This window comes from Cordyceps javanica, chromosome 5 (genome assembly GCF_051103115.1).
Source record: "Cordyceps javanica chromosome 5, complete sequence".
Classification (NCBI taxonomy): domain Eukaryota; kingdom Fungi; phylum Ascomycota; class Sordariomycetes; order Hypocreales; family Cordycipitaceae; genus Cordyceps; species Cordyceps javanica.
This window is the reverse complement of record NC_139299.1, coordinates 1,899,387-1,919,087: the sequence shown is the minus strand read 5'-3', so window position 1 is coordinate 1,919,087 and position 19,701 is coordinate 1,899,387. Positions and strand designations below refer to the sequence as shown.

Sequence of the window (19,701 nt, the reverse complement as noted above, 5' to 3'; positions counted from 1 at the left end):
CTATCAACTTAATATACTGACCAAATCTGAGGGACAATCCCACCACAACCACGAAGATGAGTTACAACAGCGTTGGGGCCCTTGGGTCGCGTCAATACGTCAAGTACCGGGTAGCGCGGCCTTGAATGGATGCCCGTGGTTTTGCCGGCTTTCGATTGGAAGAGGACTCGACAAGCGCGCCCGAATCTACCTCTGTCAACAGCGCTGCCATCCCACGGCAATTCTTTCTGAGATCATATTATCAAAATTTGATATTCTTTGGTCATTTTTTGCAAAAAGAAGAAAGGCTCATTCTTGAATCATCGTCGCCGGAAGGAGGATGCAGGAGAACCGCCCAGCTGCAGCTGTCCCTTGAACTCGCGACTAGTCTCCAATGACGGCAGCAAAGATGCCTATGATGCTGGACGCCGCCATGCCCGTCAGCCTCGGCGGTGTGGACGACCTCTTTGGCGATGAGGTACCACTTTCCCTTCCACCCAAGACACAAGGCCGATATCTCCACCAGCGGCTGGATGAGCTGCGACACCGCGGCTGCTGTCAGTATGTGCAAGCCTCTCATTTGGCCTTTGGACGGCGCATCGCAGCTGACAACTTCTGTAGAACTGTGGCCTGGTCCAGGGCAGGTAACATCGCATCTATTAGCCCTGATGGACTGAATCTGGAACTGCGCATGCTTCGCGCGCACCCAGCGAATGGCAGCTGGGGCCTAAGTGAACCCACCACAACGGAACTCGTTAAAGGCACCGCCACGAACCCCCTCGTGCATCTCGAATGGAGTCCTACGACAGCACCTGACCTTGCTGTATTTGATTCTGTAGGACGTGTTTTAATCATGAACTTTCCAGTCTCCCTAAACACCCCCTACGCCAATCGTAAGTGGGACGGTGATCTTATCGACGACATGAACGCCGTTGTTGGGTGCCACTGGCTACCGGTGGCTCCTATATCACAAGTGAGTTGAGTTCATAACAAAGTGAGTGTGGAATTCCTCCTAACATTCCCGAGAAACCCTTCAATGTTTTACACGGCCCTGCTTTTAAACCTCCAAAGCCAAACAGCCTCCTATATCAGTACGAGAGCTCCTTTGTACACGCGATGGGCCCGCACCACCCACACACTGCTAAAAGCGCATTGTTTTGCGTGACCATGGGTGGCTTATTAAAGATGTACTGGAGTCAAAACAATGGTAGAATGGAAGAGACGATAATAGAGCTGGAGAGCGTCTGTTCCTCTGACGAGCTGGTAACACATGCATCGCTAGCCACGGATAAGAGTGCGTTCATCAATTCTGACATCTGAAACGACATGCTGACTCTCGAAGAATATCTCATTATTGTTCTGACGACTGCAACAAGAAAACTCAAAGTCATAAAATTGGAGATTCAATGGGCTGGTCCTGGTGCGGTGCAAGAAAAGACACAACTTTCTCAAACAGCACGCCTGAACCCGTCGCTAGTGGAGGATCACCTCGCCACTATTGACTGGCTTCAGATGGTTGACGAGCCATCATTACCCGAATTCACACACTTACAAGCTCTACCATCCATTATCGATAACGGCGGAAAAGCTGGTGTTCCGCTCATCATTGGCGTCCGCGCCCGTTCCTCGGGCGTCGGCGGCTTCGAGATGACGCAGACCATTATAGATCGCTGGGAATGTACGGAGCGAAAACCGTCGATACAGACGGCATTTGAGCAGATCGGAAATCGCCGCAACAGTGTCTCGACAATCCAAGAGCTGCCTGTTTCGACACGACTAAAGCGACTGGACCCAATCGTCATCAACAAAACTGTCATAGGCATGCAAGTCTCTCAGTACGGCAAAGCGCTGATTTTCGTCATGTCAGACGGTTCAGTTGAGCACAGAGACCGCTTCACATTTGACGAACTTTATACAACTACCGATGACTCGAGAATAATGAACCTCAAGGAGGTTGGCTGGACCTTTAGTGAGGAGGGACCGTGCTATCAGGCTACGTTCTCGCCCACGCAGTGTTCCATGATTCAGACGGGTGATGACGGCAAGTTGAAATGGAGCAAACTGCAACATGTGCAAGACATTGGGGAATCGTATAGCGACAGCGTGTACTGCGCGAGCGTGGCCGGACTATCAATTGCCGCCGCAGGCTGCGTTCATTCGCAGAGCAACTTTGACGATTTGCTGGCTATTGCGCACCCGTTGGCGGAGAAGAAGAGATTTACGCAGGACTGGGTTCAAGAACTGATAAGGATTCTCAAGATTCAAGTCGACTATTCGCAGGAAGTTCACCATGAGTCACTCATGCGCAACAATTTTCTCCATACCTGTATGAGTATCATGAACAGTCTCGGGTTTAGGGGAGAAAATGCGCCCCGATCCTTCCAGAGCAAGTTTGCCAACATCTTCTTGAACGTACGTATTATTGTCATTCTTACGACGGTGGCATGTAATACACCTTTACAAGCGAGAGATAAGATGTCGCCGCTCGACGAACCAGGCAAGTTCCATCGTGTATAGTATATGCTTTTGCCCGTGCTGACCGATCACAGAGGTGGTTGAAGCCTTGGCAGGAGAACTTAAGTGGTCCACAAGTCTGCTTGCTTGGATCATGGACTGCTTGCTGGAACTTGGGAGCGACGAACAGTTTATGGAGAATCTGAGCGGCAAGATATCGACAGCCTCAGAGTATCTGCAAGAGCGTAACGATGTTGCATTGCACCTGCTACTGAGTTCGGCGACGCGCAGCTTCCTGTCAGCAATGTGCCGTCGAATCCTGCACCTGGACACCGTCAGCGGCAGGGCGGTCGAGTTTCACCGGCAGCAGGAAGCCGAGGCGGAGCAGTCGGGGATGGCACGGCTGCCGAGCGAGCAGCTGCAGCAGGCATACCGGCGGATGCACCAGGTGACGAGCTCGAGCCTGGTGCCGGTAGCGGAGTTTGAGAGGATGCTCAACGCACTGGGCCACGACGTCAAGCAGGCCTACGGCATGTACCTGCCGGCGCTTCTTAAGCAGAGCAGCCACCCGCCGCAGGGGAAGCAGATTGACCTAATGGTCAAGCAGTCGCAGAACCAGATGGAGGTGATTATGCTCCTGTCGCGGCAGGTGCCGCCGGCGTTTGTGCCGGTGGTCAGGAAGTTCCTGACCGAGGACCTGCGGGCGATGCGGGCGCAGACGGACCCGGCGCGGCTGTTCTTTGCCGACTACGCGGCGCTGGGGGTGCAGGACGACAAGAGCAGCCTCGCGGCGCGGGCGGCGCGGGGCGGCGCGTACTACGACGGGTTCAAGCGCGTCGAGCTCCGGCCCGGCTCGCAGGGGGCGAAGCCGTGGCGGCGATGCGTGCGGTGCCCAACCGTCATGGAGGACGTGTCCCCGAATCGCCCAGGCGTTACGTACGTGGTGGCGCAGCAGAGGAAATGTTCCTGCGGTGGCAGTTGGGGCCTATTGAACAAGAATACATTGGTGTTGTGAGTGGCGATGTGCAACAAGGGCAGTGGTTTCTGGGATGTTGGGATGTTGGAATGTCGGGTACGCGGCTAAACAGCTTTGGCGATGGCGTGCGTGCTTTGCTACGGGGCACTGTTGCGTTGTATTCTGTGATCTGTAATCCGTACTGGCGTTGGGTTTGCATGGGGTAGAAGTTGAAAGAACACGTTGTTTGTATATCACAGATTACTTTGGGTCAGAGCTGATGACGTGCAGCGGGTGTGGTGTACTCGGACAACGTGTCGCGGAATGAGACATGTCGGGTCATTGAAGCGCGCCGTATGCAAGTATGGATGAATGCTGATTTTTCGAAAATACCATTGGCCTAATGAGTGACGATGAGCGGCCAATGCTGGTGCTCCCATGGCTCTGAGCAGTGGCGACTGCCTCCCGTGACGGGAGGGCTTCGAAGCAAGCGGCGGATAATTACTCTAAGGAAGCCGTTGGACTGAGAGCATCGAGGCAACGAATTTTCACATGGAAAGAGACTATACGGATATGTACGGAGTAGTTACCGCACCAAGCCCATGTTGGTAATCCGGACAGTTTCTGATCCACGAGGGGGCATGTCTCACAATGGCACGTCCAGTCTCACGACTGCATTGCGGCGCGACTAGGACTAGTTTTGCCGATTCGTAGTGGCGGCTGGGACGCGGAGTATAAGGTGTTTGGCAATGAAAAATGTACTGGGCAAGGGGCAAGCAAAAAAAAAAAATACCGAGTACAGATTACGTCCATGTTTCTCACTCTGTCTGTGAATTTTTCTTCTCCGTTTTCTTTTCCTCGTCTTTGATGGGTAGCAGTTTTAGCAGCATGTGCAGCGCGTTGCTAAGTACAGAGGAGCCGGAATCTCGGGGCGAGAAGAGCTGCTGCCATGGCAAGAATGTCAATCACTCTAATAGTGAAGAAGCGGTGAGTCGAGGGGGGGGGCTCATCACAGGGTTCATTTTCCGTGGCAAATTACTGGTGAGCATGGGGGGCTTTCATGTGTTATTTACTTTCGGCACCTGCGGCCTCTGGACAGACAGGCAGGCAGGCAGATAGACAGGCAGATAGACAGATAGACAGAGAGGCAGACAGAGCCCAAGTTCGGGAACGTAGGATCCGTGGTTGGTGCACTTTTACCCGGGGCGGGGGCGCCAAAATGAGCACCGGGGTGGTTTGCACAGCCTCGATCGATGAAATGAACGACTTGCACAACTTGGTTCAACACAACTTAAAAAGACGGAGAGAGAGGAGACGCGGGCAGACGGGCTCCGTGCGTGTGGTATACGCGATGTGCAGATGCATAAGCGATGGAGGCAGTTGGTAAGAGGGAAACGGGTGATTGGCGGGACAGAAACGATCTCAGGAGCAAGAGGCATGTATACTGAAAACCATCCTGAAGCAGAAACAGATCGAAGAGTGATAAAGCCGAAAGGGGTTCGGTGGTGATGGCGTTGGTGGTGGTGTTTCCGATTGACATGATGCGATGATGCGACAGGGGACGAAACAGGGTGAGGAGGGATGGGGAGATGATATAACAGATGCAAGTTTTCGATATGTCTAATGAGTGTGAATGCGACGAGATGTCAATTTTTTATTTTTGAAATGACGCGTTTTTTTTCTTTTTTTTTCTTTTCTTTTCTCTTTCTGTTTCTTTGCTTTTTTCGTTACGGAAGTTTGGAGCCGAATGCAAGGGGCAGCGTCACTGACGAAGATTCAATGCACGTTGTATTTTGTGGCCAACGGGGTAGCGTGGGAAACAAAAGGAAAAAAAAAAACAGATGGGCCAAAATTAGAGACGTGGGAAATTGAACCTTGATAAAAACGTAAAGGTACGAAAAAGGGGTTTGACCAGGGGAGCGAGATGGAGATGGGGCTCCAAGAGAGAGAGAGAGATGGTGGGTGGGTTGTAATGACAGAAACAACTACCGAGTCGGTAATGATGATACGAGATGGACAAAATGATTGGCGCCTTTTCTTTTCAGCAGGCCGGTGACTGGACGCCAATGAATTGAGATGGGTGGTGGGAGGCTTTGCGTGACTTGGTTGGAGTGCTTTTTGGTGGACAGGTCGTGGCTCTGTGATTGGCGCAGGTGTAAGCGCCGGGGATGAGCAAGTGGCTACTGCAGTCAGTGGGCGAGCGCGTGGTCTGTGGTTTCTGTAGGAATCAAGATGTGATCTTTTTTTTTTTTCGAAAAAGAAAATGGAAAAATAAAAAAAACTTGCTGCCAAGCGTCAACTCGAGGCTGTGTGTGCGTGGCGTGGTAGTGGGTAGGTGAGTGTCAACAAGAGTCGCATCACAAACTGCCACGGAGACGGCAAGGCGCAAGGCGACGCCCTATAAGGGGAAAAGCCGGGGGAGGTTTGGTCAGGTGGAGAAGAGAGGTTACCAGGAGGTTAAACATGTCGTATCAGTATAGGAGAGTGACTATAATGATCAATCATCAAATGACCAATCATGAAATTACCGGTATCCGTAAGACTAAGTGAAGGAAGAGAAGAAGAAGAAGACGAGGTGCAAGGGAAGAAAAGAGTTGATTGATACTTGCGTTATATGAGGACAAGGAAAATGGGTCAAGGGTTCAAAGGAGAGGCGAGAATCAACGAGCATCTGTCTTTTCGTCTTCTCTTTTTCTCTCTCTCTTTCTTTTACAAAAAAGTCCAGATACTTGACAATACGGACAACTTGTACCAGTCATCAGTACACGAGGCTCGTATTTATTCAAAGCAAGTGCATGCATGCAGCCATGCCCATGCGCGTGGGTGTGCGGCGCTACTAAACTGGCCACCGAGACCCCCACTGGCCAATCAATACTGGGAGTCGGAGATTGTGTGTATGGTATCATCAGTACGAATTACGGATTACTGGTAACTTGGTTGCCATGTTTTTGCCGTTGGTGGTACCTGGATTTTGGAGTTGAAGGAGGACAGGAGTATGTATCCGTAGGTTGCAGCATGTGACCATCATGGCAGCGGCGGCTACAAGCTGTCCATACGGATAAGCAGATGAGTAAGAAGACGGGTGCAGACGAGCAAGACTAAATGGGCAGTTTTTTTTTTTTAATTAATTAATTAATTTTGGCCAGCATGATTACGGCCGCGATAGAACCGGGTTGAGCTGACAATCAAGTTACTTGGCTACTTACTTGATAATATGTACTGGAGCGAGTAGCAGGTACTTACCAGTAGCTCTGTCGCCAAGGCATCTTGGACTTGTATTTTTGCTCCCCCTTGCCAAGTCTGCGCTGTCTTTTTTTCCGTACAGATGGGTAAGTACTGACAGTGAAGTTTAGGTGCAGCCCAGTGTACTCTGTAGTTCAGTACAGTTCATCCGCCCCCTTCCAGCACTTCCCCTCCCCAGGCAGGGGCCCCTTCTGCCCCACCCCAAATCGCTCGGTGCCTGGTTTTAGTGTCCTTTTTCGGGGCCTTGCGTCAAGCCCAAGCAGGCTAGACGCCGAAGCCTTGGACCTCATGGGCGTGGCGCCCGGCTGCGAACCCTTGCCACAGGCCAGGCCAGGCCACCCACACACCCTTACCCTTGGCCCAAGAGAAAAAAAAAAAAAGCCACCCCTGAAAATAAAGCGGGTTCTCTTTTTTCAAGCAATCGGTAGGCATTACGGAGTACAGATTACTTGTTCGTTGCTTTGATTGCTGGCTGCTTGCCCCCAATTGATTGCACGATTGCCATTTGACCATACAGCTCCAAGTAACTGATAGACTGGCCCGCGCGGCGCTGCCCAGTAACCCAGTTGCCATCGGCTCAATTGCCCACCCTTAAAAAAACAAGCAAAACAAAAGCCCGCTAAAGAAATGGAAATAACAAATAAATAAAATAAAACGGCATCAACAAAATCACACGCATCGCATGATACTGTCCGTGTCCGTCAACTATGTAGCAGTCAGCCAGCCTCTCCCTGTCTCTACGTCTCTGTCCATGTCTCTCTTTTGCCTCTTTCTCTCTCTCTCTCATTTCCATCAACTCCCGCCAATTCCCACCAACCCCCCCTTTTTTTTACCCTTCCTCCTCCTGCCTCACTACTCAGTACTTGCCTCACTGCCTCACTGCCCTCTTGCCTCCCTCTTCCCATTCCCTCCCTCCCCATCTCCCCCTTTTGTAGCCTCGTCCGTCTCGAGTCAACCACTGGGCTGTCATCATCATACTAATAGTCAATCACCTCCCTCAATTTACCAATTAAACCCCGTCAATCCGCATCCACAACCACAAAAAATCGACAGCCCTGCCCCTCGACCCCCCCCGGGCACTTTTTCGCGTTGGCGCCATCATCGACGAGGTCACATTGCCTGCACTTCCCACCTTCCTAGCTCCTCTCTCTGCCAATCGTTTATCCTTCAACTCGTCAATTTAGTAACAATCTTGTCTTCTCTCTCCCATCTCCCTCCCCCCCGGCCAGATAGATCCATGGCCAATTTAACACTTCCCCAGCCATAAGACACTATCCTACCTTGCTCTGGGACAAGACTCACAATAGCTTGGGCTTGAGGCCTTTTGCACGCGCCAACCAAGGGGCCCCCCCGGCCTCCCCTTCTGCTCCTCCTCTGCTCCCCCGTCTTCTTCCCTTGAGGCGGGTTCCTTTCCCTTTGCGACTCGTTTTTTGACCCCAAGGGCTCCTCGCGACCTTCAGCCCTGGGTACCGAGTACATTCGTCCTGGTACATGCTACGCCGCATCTCGTGCGCACCGGAAACACCATGGCTACCATGGCATCGCAGTACAGGCCGTCGATCCCGCACCACTCTGACCCTGATACCATCTCTGTTTCGTCCGAGCTCGACACCACGCATCCCACGCATCATCACCAGCACACCTCATCCACCCCGTCTCCCGCCGTCACTGCCGTCACTGCTGCTGCTCCTGCTGCTCCTGCTGCTGCTCCCGCTGCTCCTGCTGCTGCTCCCGCTGCTCCTGCTGCTGCTCCCGCTGCTCCCGCTGCTCCCGCCTCTGTAACTGCCTCTGCCTCTACCTCGTCGATTGAGCTGGATGATGAGCTAGACTCGTTCCTCGACGACCATCACCGCTTCCCCGACTACCAGGACCACCCGCACCACGCTGCCCGCTACTCCGTCACCGACTCACCCGTCGTCTCCGGCACTCCCTCTCAGCCTCGTCGTTCCCGCTTCGATACCCTCGAGAGCAACGCCAGCACCGCCACTAGCATCTACTCATCTCGCTCCTCTCACCCTCCTCGAACATCCTCCCTTTCCCACTCCTCCCCTTCGGTCCCTCCGCTCTTTGCATCCACAGCTCGTACCAGCGCCAGTCCCATCAAGAGGAAACCGTTGTCTGCCTCGGCCTCATCCCTGGCCACCGCGTTTCAGAGATCGTCGACAGCCTCCTCGACCGTCGCCGGCTCCGTCGTCAACACCCCCGACGTTCCTCCGCTGCCTCACGCCGCTTCCGGTGCCACCACGGCCGCTGTCACACCTGCTCCTGTAACCGCCCACTCGCTGCAGTCCCTCGACGTCTCTCAAGAGGCCACTCGTCCTCCCACCGCCGTCTCGTCACACAGTGCCGGCCTCCCAGAGCCTGATACGCGCTTTGCACGACCACCCTCCGTCGACAGTCCTACCCTCTACAATTTCCCCCCAACGACGTCAATAGAACGTTTACCCGCTGCTTTCCAGTAAGTCTCTCCAACCAACTTGACCTTTTGACGTCTTCATCACATACACACATATATACGCACACACACATACAACTACACGTTTCCATGCTCGGCCCTGGCCCCCGGCCGCACCCACCCAATCTTGACTCTTGAGTCGTGGGGTGCATGGAAACGTTTTCCCTCGTTTTAAAGGGCTAGATTGTTCCCTTTGACCCCTTTGCTCGCTACTCCGCCGCGTGCCCATCACTCTGAAACAACGTTCTTCATACTGACTAGTATTGCCCCTCCTCCTCGGCAGCTCCTTGCAAGACCATAATCACCACTTCCGTCGTCAATCTTCCAACTCTGATGTGCATAGCGCCATCTCCCAGAGCCAAGACGCGTTATCCACCCGCTCTATTCAGGAAATAGAGCAAGACGCTTCATCAGCCCACTCTGTTCAGGAAGTAGAGCAGGACGACTTTTCTGACGTTCTCTCCATCTACCAAGGGGCCACGTCTGCGCCTACCCCGGATGCTTCCACGCCCGCTACCCACGCCAATCCCCTAATCCGACACGACTCTTACCACAGCGTCGTCGGCAAGTCCTCAGTTTCCACGCGCACCGATTCATCGACTCTCATGTTTGCGCCCAAACCGACACCACCCCACCTCAACTTGGACACTGCGGATAAGTCACCTCCTGACGTCTCCGATCACAGCCCTGATCACACCCGTTCGCACTCGGACTCTCCAACTTCAGCCCCCAAGCTCAACAAACCCTTACCAAAGTCTCCCGGCGGCCAAGTCTCTCCCTTCTCCGCCCTCTTTAGCTGGGGCAACGGATCTAATATCCAGTCTGGCGCCGACTTTTCACCTATCCCATCTCCCGAGACCCCTACTCGTCGTGGCGGCCTGCTAGATGATCCCGCCCGCCCGCCCCCCTCTACTTCGTTACCCAGAGACCAAAAGACTAATGCCGTCGTCGCCAACCCGCTCGGCTATTGCGAAACACAACTTTCTACTCCGCCGCCTCTCGCCGCGTCCTCCTATATCCAGCTAGAAGAGATGGAGGACGAGCTCAAGGCCATCAGCTCTGAGCTGGCCGCCTCGATCCGTCGTGAGATTGATCTCGAAGATTTAGTCGATCGTCTGCAGGAGCAGACCAACAACGCACAGGCGGCTGGCAAGCGCACCAGCGATTACTTTTCCGACTCGGGCTACAGCTCTGCCAAGCTCAGCGACTATGACCAGTCTCGCGAAGAGATTGAAAAGATCCAGCGTCGATCCGAACAGGAAAAGGCCTCCATACGCCTGGAACTCACAAACAAACTTCAAGATGAACGCCAAAAGATCAAAACGCTCGACCAGCAGGTCAAGGAACTCGCCGAGAGAGCCTCTCGAATCGACCTCGCCGAGATGAACAACATGGACGCCAACGGCCGTCTCAAAGAACTCGAAAACACGTGCGAACAACTGAGAAGGAAGCTTGTCGAGGAGCGCTCATCCAAGACCAACATCGAAGACTTGCTCACCGCCCTCAAAGGTGAGCTCAGTAGCGCCTGCAGCGAGCGTGATAACTTGCGCGATGAGGTTGTCCCTCAGCTGCGCGCCCGCGTCGAGGGCCTCGAAGCCGAAGCTGCCAGCTACGCCAGCTTAACATATGAATCCACAAAGATGCAGCACCAACTGCAATCCCTACAAAAGGAGAACTCGTCTCTCCGCGACTCGGCCGCCGGCCTCGAGGACATTGCCTCCCGAGGCGGCCTGTCAAGATCAGACTCCTTCTTTCGCAACCAGAAACCTCCAGTCTCACGCAGTGATAGCGTTGCCAACAAGAGCGCCCCCGCCGAGTCTCGCGAGGCCCTTGCCGAGCGCCTCAAGGACGTCGAGGCTCAGCGTGATGCCCTGCACAGCGCCCTCAAGAACTTACTGGAGCGCCAAGAATTCCAGAACCGCGAAAATCAAAAGAAGATCAAGATTCTAGAGACCGAACGCCAGCGCCTGCTCTCCGACTCGCCCCACAAGGCGGGCTTCGAAAAGGACATCTCCATCCTCCGCGCAGAGGTGAACGTGCTGCGTCGCCGCGCCGAGGAGGCCATGGAGCAGAAGTGGCAGGTGGAAAAAGGCCTCGGTGGCCTGAAGATGGACCTCGATAGGGCCGAGGAAGAAGTCGCCTCCCTGCGCAGCATGCTCAAGGAAAAGGACATTCTCACCGCCCGCACGGCAAGCTCCTCTGCCGGCGCCACCGTCACCTCGGAGGAGCTCGAGGACGCCTACAAGGCCCTGCAGGCCGAGTACAACGAGTCCCTCGAGCGCATCAAGAAGCTCGAGAACGGCCTGCCTGGCGACGAAAAGACGAAGCAAGCACTCCAACGCCTGGAAAGCTCCCTCAATGCCGCTCTGTTGGAGCGCGACGTGGCTCGCGGCGACGCCAGCGGCCTGCAGAGCCAGTACGACGAGCTCGCCAGCTCCACTGCCAAGAGCATGGACTCAGAACGTGCTCTCGCCGACGAACTCGGCGAGTCTGCCGTGCGCGTCGAGCAGCTTGCCTCCCAGGTCCGCGCCCAGCTCGCTACCAACTTTGAGCTACGTCAGCGTCTGAGCGACGCCGTCGCTCGCAGCGAGGCGGACCGCAAATCAAACTCGGACCGCATTGCCGGTCTGCAAGAGCGTCTTCACAGCCTGGAAGACCAGCTGGTGACCGCCCAAACCTCATCCGACGAGCGCGTCGCCCACCACGAGGAGGAGGTGAGCAAGCTCAAGGACGCCCACAACGAGCAGCTCCGCCGCCTCCAGGAGGGCGGCGGTGTCGGCATCACTGGTCCGCGCAAGGGCTCTCTGCTCAGCCCCGTCAACACCATGTTTAACCGCGCTGCCAATGCCCTCCCCCCCAAGAACCTCGAAGAGGCGGTTGAGATTCAGAAGCTCCGTGCTCGCGTCGCAGAGCTGGAGAAGGCTCTCGCCGACGCCGACACGGAGATGCAGGAAGTGATCAATAAGATGAGCACTGCGCAAATTGAAGTCATGAACCTCCAAGAAGAGCGCGAGGCTGCTGTTCGCGAGACCAGACGTCTCCAAGGCATGCTGAAACAAGAACAAGTCAGCCCGTTTGCTGATCGCCTGAGAGCGCTCGGTGTCAGTGCGTAGACTCGTCTGCCGACTTGATGCTGGCAGCCGGACACGTTTCGATGATTTCAGCGGGATACGAATGCATTGCATATAAACACTGGAGTTTTCTTGCTTTCTCTTTCTCTTTTTACCACGATGCTGCGCGCTCAACTACGCCCGGCTCTATTGCATTTATGGGACGACAACAGGGTCGTGGACGGCAAAAACCAAGGCAGCTTCGGAATTGCTGTATTGGGTGGAGTTTATGCTTTGTTTTGTGATCTGGATGATTCCCCCATTATCATCATGTTTTTTTCTCGTATATCTGGGAGAATGGCAAAGGATTGCCTCTTTCCCCCTTTTTTTCCCCTCTTGGCGCTGAAGGATGTACCTCTGCCCCAGGGTTTTGTTTTGATTCTTGATTGTTATACATCATATCGGGATGCAGCAACGGTACGGCTGCATAATTATAATTATCCATGTTGCATAGTATTATCTACACCTGTATTTACATAGCAAAAGACCAAAGCGCGAGTAGCAGATGGTCAATTTTGATGGCTTGTAAGAGTCTGATAAATGCAATACATTTACATAGAACTTTGACGAGACGGTTGCGTGTCACTGTGAGGTGGCCAAGTTCAGCGTGAGCCCGGGCAGGCCCACTTGGTCCCAGGTAAGTAGGTAGCTGAGCCGGCCATGAACTTTTGAGTCGCACGTCTTGGCCACGGAACTTGTTCCAAAACAAACGCATGGCTGCCTGATTCGAAATCGAAGGAAAACTCCGGACCCATGGGAAATAGCCGTTGGAAATAAATGCCATCCGCTTTATTAGTGCAACGGCCACCTCTACTCCGCACATACAGTGCGATGCAGCCAAACGACTCTTGGGCCGTGACTTGCCGGTTCACGGGTTGAACGCAATAAAGTGTCCGTCAGTCAGCATGGCGCACCAGCACCAGCAGCACCAGCGGCAGCAGCAACCGTCGCTCGAAGCCAAAAAGGCCTACTTTGCGCATTTGCGGACTTGGTCGCAGGCTGACGACGAAAAGGACGCCGATCGAGGCCGGGGAGATGATTATGATGACGACGACAACGGCGACGACAACAACGGCAGAGACGACGAGCTGGAACCGCGGGAGCAGCGCATGCGGCGCCGTCACAAGCGCTTCTTCCGCCGCCTGTCGCCGCCGCGCGAAGCATCGTCCCCTCCCAACCCCGTGGCCGCAGTGCCTGGAACATCCGACGAGGAGAAGGAGGAGGAGGAGGTGATCGTTGTGATGACGACGCCGGCGGCACCTCACAAGAAGAGGAAGAAGAGGAAGAAGCCTGTCAGGGCCGATGGCGGCAGCAACAGCAGCGGCAGCAGCAGCAGCAACGTGGTCGTCGTCGATGCGCTTTTGGGCCGTGATGGAGATGGCGACGTGGAGATTGTTGGCGAGACGCCCTTGGAGACTACGAAAAGGCTGCGGGCATCGTCCGCCGCCGCCGCCGTCGCCGTCCAGAGCGCGTCGCCCACGCCTCGCACGAGCCGCACTCTCCGGCCGCCAAGGCTGACACGTTCTGCTGTGTCGTCGTCGTCGGCTTCGTCATTGCTGGCGAGCGCAGCAAAGAAGCGCAAGAAGGATGACGGGCAGGCGACGACTACGGCGACGACGCGCCCTCGAGAGGAGCAAATCTTTCAGGGCCTCGTCTTCTACTACGTCCCCGACAACGCGATCGCGCCGGCGCGGAGGCTTCGCATGCAAAAGGCGCGCGAGTACGGCGCCGCGCGCACGAGCGACCCGGCGCGGGCGACGCACGTCATCGTGGACAGGGACGTCGGCTATCCGGATGCGGAGAGGGCCGTGGCGCAGGCGGCGGCGGCGGCGGCGGCGGCAGTCAAGACGGGGAGAGACGGAACAGGCGGCGGTGGCGTCGTGCCGGAGGGCCTGGTCATCGTGAATGAGGACTATCCGATCGAGTGCGTGCAGTTCAGAGCCCTCCTGGACTGGACGCAGAAGAGATATAGGCTGGTAGGGGAGCAGCCGGAGCGTGACTCGGTGCGGAATGACGAGGTTGTCGGCGAGGCTGAGGAGGAGCGGGAAGAGAGTACGTTGACGTCAGCTAACGAGGAGAAGAAGATGAAGAAGGCCCTGCTACAGGTGGAGGAGCCGTTGAAAACGAGCACCAGGGAGAAGCTGCTGCAACTAAAGGAGCCGCAGCAGAATCCGAAGAAGTGGGACTACGCACCGCCCAAATCAACACCGCCCAACTCCAACGAAGAAGAGGCTTCGCCTAGCATCGACTCGCAGCCTACGGTGTTGGACGGTGCCGGGAAATCCGAAGAGGGACCAGGCGACTGCGGTCCAGGAACGCGCGCGGAGAGTGCGAAGCAAGACGGCACGGCTACGGCTACGGCTACAGTTACGACTTTGGGCGACGAGCTAACCAGGGCGATTGACATGATGCAAGAGTTTAAGGATTTGCCTCTGGACCATGACGACGACAATGACGACACGGTCTCTACGGCGGCGGACCCCGGGCCAGGTTCAGACGACGGTTCCGACTCATCCTCCGACTCCGACTCTGCCCAGCGCAGGAGGCCCCCCGCCGATGGCAAGAAAGCCAGCAGCCCCGGCGCGTTTGAGGCGCGGTTCGCGTGCGTGCGCTCGGGGGGGCTCGACGCGCACCTGGACAACAAGCAGCAGCCCAACGCGCGGACGATCGAGGTGCTGCAGAGCATGCAGTCGTACTACGAGCGCACAGGGGACGCGTGGCGCGTGCTGGCGTACCGCAGGGCCATCACCACGCTGCGGCGGCACCCGGTGCGGGTCAGCTCGGAGCGGGCGGCGCGGCGGCTCCCCGGGGTAGGACCGCGGCTGGCGGCCAAGATTGCGGAGATTGCGACGACGGACCGGCTGCGGCGGCTGGAGCACGCGCAGCGCGACGACGGCGGCGAGGACGCGGCGCTGCGGCTGTTTCTCGGGGTGCACGGCGTGGGGCCGGCGGTGGCGGGACGGTGGGCGGCGCGGGGCCTGCGGACGCTCGACGATGTGCAACGGGCGGCGGCGGCGGGGGGAACGGGGACGGCGTCGCTGACGCTGACGCCAGCGCAGCGGCTGGGTATGGAGCGGTACGACGACCTCAACACCAGGATCCCGCGCGACGAGGTGGAGGCGCTGGCGGGGGTGGTGCGGGCGGCGGCGGCGCGCGTCGACCCCGAGGTGGCGCTCGTCGTCGGGGGCAGCTACCGGCGGGGCGCGCCGTCGAGCGGCGACGTCGACCTCATCGTGACCAAGGCCGGCACGACGCGGGAGGCGCAGCTGCGGCCGTTTCTGGGGGCGCTGGTCGCGCGCCTGCAGGAGGCGGGCTTCCTGGTGGCGACGCTGGCGGCCGACGGCAACATCTGGCAGGGATGCTGCGTGCTTCCGCCGGGGGAATCTGGCGACGGCCGGGGAGGAGGGAGGGGGGGCATCTGGAGACGGATCGACCTTTTGCTGGTGCCAGAGACGCAGATGGGCGCGGCGCTCATTTACTTTACGGGCGACGACGTCTTCAACAGGAGCATGAGGCTGCTGGCGAGGCGCAAGGGCATGAAGCTGAACCAGAGGGGACTGTACGCGCGGGAGGGCGGGAGCGCGGGGACGGGGACGGCGGGGGAGGAGGTCCTGCTGGAGGGCCGGTGCGAGAGGAGAATCTTTGAGATTTTAGGGGTGCAGTGGCGGGAGCCGACGCAGCGGTGGTGCTGAGTGAGTGAGTGATGAGAAGAGGAGAGGAGAGGAGAGGAGTGGGCTGGGATGGTGGTTGTGAATGGTGAGTACTGTTCATTGTATTATTGTACGTGAGAGCGGCGTGTAAATGATGACTGCTACAGTGGGTGGCCGTAGTAACGCAAAAGAGTAGTAATATGATGAATGCGATGGATCTTGTCAGATGTGGGCGTGCGTGCGTCTGGGGGAGAAGAATAAGGGCGAGGGATTGGTTGAAAAATGACATGTGAAGATGATGGTCAGCAACAAAACACCAGTATATACTTGCTAGTCTTGAATCTTTGTATTTTTATTTTTGTTTTTTAGCATGTGAGCAGCCCGCCCGCTCGCCCGCTCGCCCGTTTCGTCCGCCCGCCGAAATCTGAGAGCCGCTTTAGCGGGGCCCCAAACAAAAAAACGTCATGGGTCGCGGGGTGGGAAGAAGAAGCGGGCAGCGGGCTCCGGGGGAGGAGACCAGTTACATGCTGTAAAAGAAAAGACGCAGATTCGAATTTCCCACCTTGGGTTAGCTGAAATATTACCACCAATACTCATAGTTGGGCGTGCTTTGGGGAACCAAAACCCGGGGGACACCGAGGCTCATTTGTCCCATACCAAGTACATCATCCTCCACCCACCCCTGCCTACTCAGTACCTATCCCATCTGTCTTTCGTCTTGCCAAACTTGATTCTTACCACACACCTTTATCCTTTTTTTCCATTCTTGTTTCTCTTCTTTTTTCTTCCTCTTCATTTTTTTGCTGTCTACTATTGCACATCGTCCCGTCTTCTCTCTCTCTCTCTATACGGAAGAATCCCCGACGGCATTTTCCCCATACTTTCTCACGGCCCACTAAAATAGCAAAGCCGAGGCCCTTTTTCTCTCTCCCAAAAGCTTTCTCCAGAATCGGCGCGCCGCCGCCGCCGCCGTCTTCTTGTCCTTTTGGTTTCCTCTCTTTTCCTCTCACACCCCAACAAACCACAGCAGAAAAGAAAAAGGGCAGCAAAGGAAATCAACGGTAGCAATGGCGTCCACGATGGAGTCGCTCAAGGTACGGCCCCGCGCGCGCGCGCCCCCCCCCCCTCTGGGAACTTGGAATGATTCCCCTCGGCGAGCGGCAACCACCACAACCATCATCACTGCAATTGACACAGACTCTCTCTCTCTCTCGCTAGGCTGCCCTCGAGCACATTGTCCTCGATCCCCGGTACCATGACCTGCTCTCGCTCGTCAAGACGGCACGCAACGGAGCCGTCTACGGCGCCAAGGTCCGCTTCCCTCATGCGCTCGTGTACGTTTTTCTCTTTTCTGTTCTCTTCTTTTTTTTTCCTGTCCTTGTTCTGCATCAGAATTGTTCCTGTCTCCGTCTCTATCTCTGTCCCTCCACCTTTTGTCGACACAAGCGCTAACGTTTTCAAGCATGGTCTTTCTCTTTCGATCCGGAACGTGAGTCGCAAACAACGAAACCGAAGAAAAAAAAAACATTTACTGCTCGAATATGCGATACTGACGGTCAAATGTATATAAAACAGCTTCCAGCAAAAATGCCAGCTCGTCTTCCGCGCCACCAAGAAGCACGCCTCCAACCTGGCCCGCTTCGCCACCATTTACAAGCTCGTCATGCTGGGCTTGAAATACTACGGCCCTACGCCCGGCAAAGAAGGTGCGCAATATCACTCGTCTTTCTTCCTTCTTGCGTCTTTCAATAACCCTATTCTCCGCCGAGACAACAAGCTTCAAGTTGGCTAACACAACCACCCGTTCTTCTCCTCCAGGCCCGTACGACTCCTTCTTCGCCGGCCTCCTCGGCGGCTACGTCGTCTTTGGCCAGCGCTCCCCGCGCACCGGCAAAATCTCCAGCGTCAGCCAGCAGATTGTCATTTACATCTTTGCCCGCGTCTGCCTCGGCCTCGCCAAAATTGCCGTCAAGCCCGGCGCCACCCCGCTGCCCTGGGTCTCGGACGAGCCGCTCCGCGCCGCCATCAACCACTACGCCTGGCCCGTCTTCGCCTCCGTCTCCTGGGGCGCCGTCATGCTGCTCTTCCGCTACCACCCGGACGAGCTGCAGAGCAGCCTGCGCAGCAGCATGACATACATCTACAAGGACTGCAACAGCTGGGACTCGCTGCGCACCTTGGTCTGGCACAACAAATAGACAGTCGGGGGAGGGGCCAGCAATGAGCTGTCACGTTGGAAATGCTTCTTTTCTTTTTCTCTCTCTCTCTAGTCTTGTCTGCGATTCATGGTCATGAGGTGACGGGCATGTCTGGTGTATATATGTCATTTCATGAGGATGCCTTTTTTTCTTCTTTTCTCTCTCTTCTTTTGGTTTAATGGCGTTGATAGAGACTTGGTTGTTTTGTCATTTGACTTGCTCTTTTTCCTTTTCTGTTTTACTTTTGTTCCTCATGGCGAGGTGGTTTCATACTAGGCATTGTACACGAGGACAAGATTAACCCTTAGATACCCCATTGGTAGCCATTACAGCCTGTGCGACAGAATCAAGATATACATCCACACATGCACACAGACACATACACACACATATATATGTATGCCCATCAAACCATGCAGCAAGTCATTGCCGGCGGGCCAGCCTACACTGACCATTTTTCAGTCATCCACGGAGTCGTCAATAAATACATGGAGTGTAAATCTTGTTCTTATTCCCATATACCGTATCATTGCAAGACTAATTGAAAAAAAACGCCACCTCTTTTTGCCATTCTAAAATACATGTCATGTCCGTGGTCGCCTTTTTATTTCCACTCTCGAGACGGGGGGATCACCATCACCGTCCTGAACCAGCCCTTCATTTCAACAGCCTTGAGAGGTGAGACCTGTCTTCTCCGCGACTGCTCCAACAACCAAGACGACGAAGAAGACAATCAAAACACTCGAACTTTGCTGCGAATCTATCTCTTCTCATCCCAGTTCTGTCGGGACTGCTGGTGGTTGGACGGCGCGAAATGGTACTGCTCATACGCCGGCGGCCCTTGATGGTAGTGGTATTGTGGCTGGTGTTGCTGCGGAGGGGCATAGTACGCCGGTTGTTGCTGCTGCTGCTGCTGTGGAGGAGGAGGAGGAGGAGGAGGAGAATAGTAGTGCTGTTGCGGTGACAAGGTCTCGGGAGCGGCTTGGCGGCTCTGCTGCTCGCTGTCGCGCTTCTTGTTGAACTCGCGGGCCACGCCGTAGACGGTACCGCCCAGGATGAGCTTCTTGACAAGACCCATGATGATGTGGTGGATGGATGTGGAGGTGGTGGTGCGGCTTTGGGGTGGTTGAGGATGGGGTGGGCGCAGAGGTCGAAGTGATGGGTCGTGATGAGATTTTCTGTAGCGAGGTTTCTTGTAGCGAGATTGGTTGTAATGCGATTGATTGGAAAATGTTTTTCCTGATTTTGAAAGACTGGTAGCATGGCGATAGATATATATACGTCGCGGACCAGCACTTACACTGGCGTCCACCTGCTGCGCCTCTGTTGGCTGAGCACCGGAACGATAGCGAGAGCGAGAGCGAAAGCGAGCCCGAGCCCGAGCCCGAGCCCGAACTTGTCCATTGCCAACCGGGCAATTTTCCGCATCGTTTCCGAACTTGACCAAAAAAAAGATTTCCGGTACAAAATGGCTAGACTCGAAATATAAGAGTGGCAACTCTCTCTGACTTTTTTCCTCTTGATGGCTTTTCCAAGTTATTCAGAGCAAAGCACCATTTCGCTTGCACAGTTGGTCCGTCGCTGTCGTGACACCTGCCACCGCAGGAGGATCAAATTAGATTCCTTTGACGTTGTCATTGTCATGTTTTTTTTTATT

The 19,701-nt window shown here is 55.4% G+C and overlaps 5 protein-coding genes across 5 annotated transcripts; 4 read left to right on the top strand and 1 right to left on the bottom strand.

The window, feature by feature from the left end:
• Positions 1 to 388: 388 nt before the first annotated feature.
• Positions 389 to 3,448, top strand: V2A60_007812 (mediator complex, subunit Med16; the record flags this gene model as incomplete). The annotated part of the gene is made up of 5 exons (XM_083259094.1): positions 389 to 540; positions 601 to 952; positions 1,006 to 1,273; positions 1,322 to 2,476; positions 2,529 to 3,448. 5 exons carry the CDS (start codon positions 389 to 391, stop codon positions 3,446 to 3,448), a joined length of 2,847 nt encoding a protein of 948 aa, XP_083115220.1.
• Positions 3,449 to 8,157: 4,709 nt separating this feature from the next.
• V2A60_007811 (uncharacterized protein) lies at positions 8,158 to 12,199 on the top strand (the record flags this gene model as incomplete). Its single annotated transcript, XM_083259093.1, has 2 exons — positions 8,158 to 9,089; positions 9,430 to 12,199. 2 exons carry the CDS (start codon positions 8,158 to 8,160, stop codon positions 12,197 to 12,199), a joined length of 3,702 nt encoding a protein of 1,233 aa, XP_083115219.1.
• Positions 12,200 to 13,101: 902 nt separating this feature from the next.
• Positions 13,102 to 15,888, top strand: V2A60_007810 (DNA-directed DNA polymerase IV; the record flags this gene model as incomplete). The annotated part of the gene is made up of 1 exon (XM_083259092.1): positions 13,102 to 15,888. The coding sequence occupies one exon, from the start codon at positions 13,102 to 13,104 to the stop codon at positions 15,886 to 15,888; it is 2,787 nt and encodes a 928-aa protein (XP_083115218.1).
• A 1,025-nt stretch (positions 15,889 to 16,913) lies between these two features.
• On the top strand, positions 16,914 to 18,044 carry V2A60_007809 (Tim17/Tim22/Tim23/Pmp24 family protein; the record flags this gene model as incomplete). The annotated part of the gene is made up of 5 exons (XM_083259091.1): positions 16,914 to 16,940; positions 17,065 to 17,180; positions 17,309 to 17,335; positions 17,422 to 17,552; positions 17,665 to 18,044. 5 exons carry the CDS (start codon positions 16,914 to 16,916, stop codon positions 18,042 to 18,044), a joined length of 681 nt encoding a protein of 226 aa, XP_083115217.1.
• Positions 18,045 to 18,804: 760 nt separating this feature from the next.
• Positions 18,805 to 19,122, bottom strand: V2A60_007808 (uncharacterized protein; the record flags this gene model as incomplete). Its single annotated transcript, XM_083259090.1, has 1 exon — positions 18,805 to 19,122. One exon carries the CDS (start codon positions 19,120 to 19,122, stop codon positions 18,805 to 18,807), a length of 318 nt encoding a protein of 105 aa, XP_083115216.1.
• Between the last annotated feature and the right edge of the window lie 579 nt (positions 19,123 to 19,701).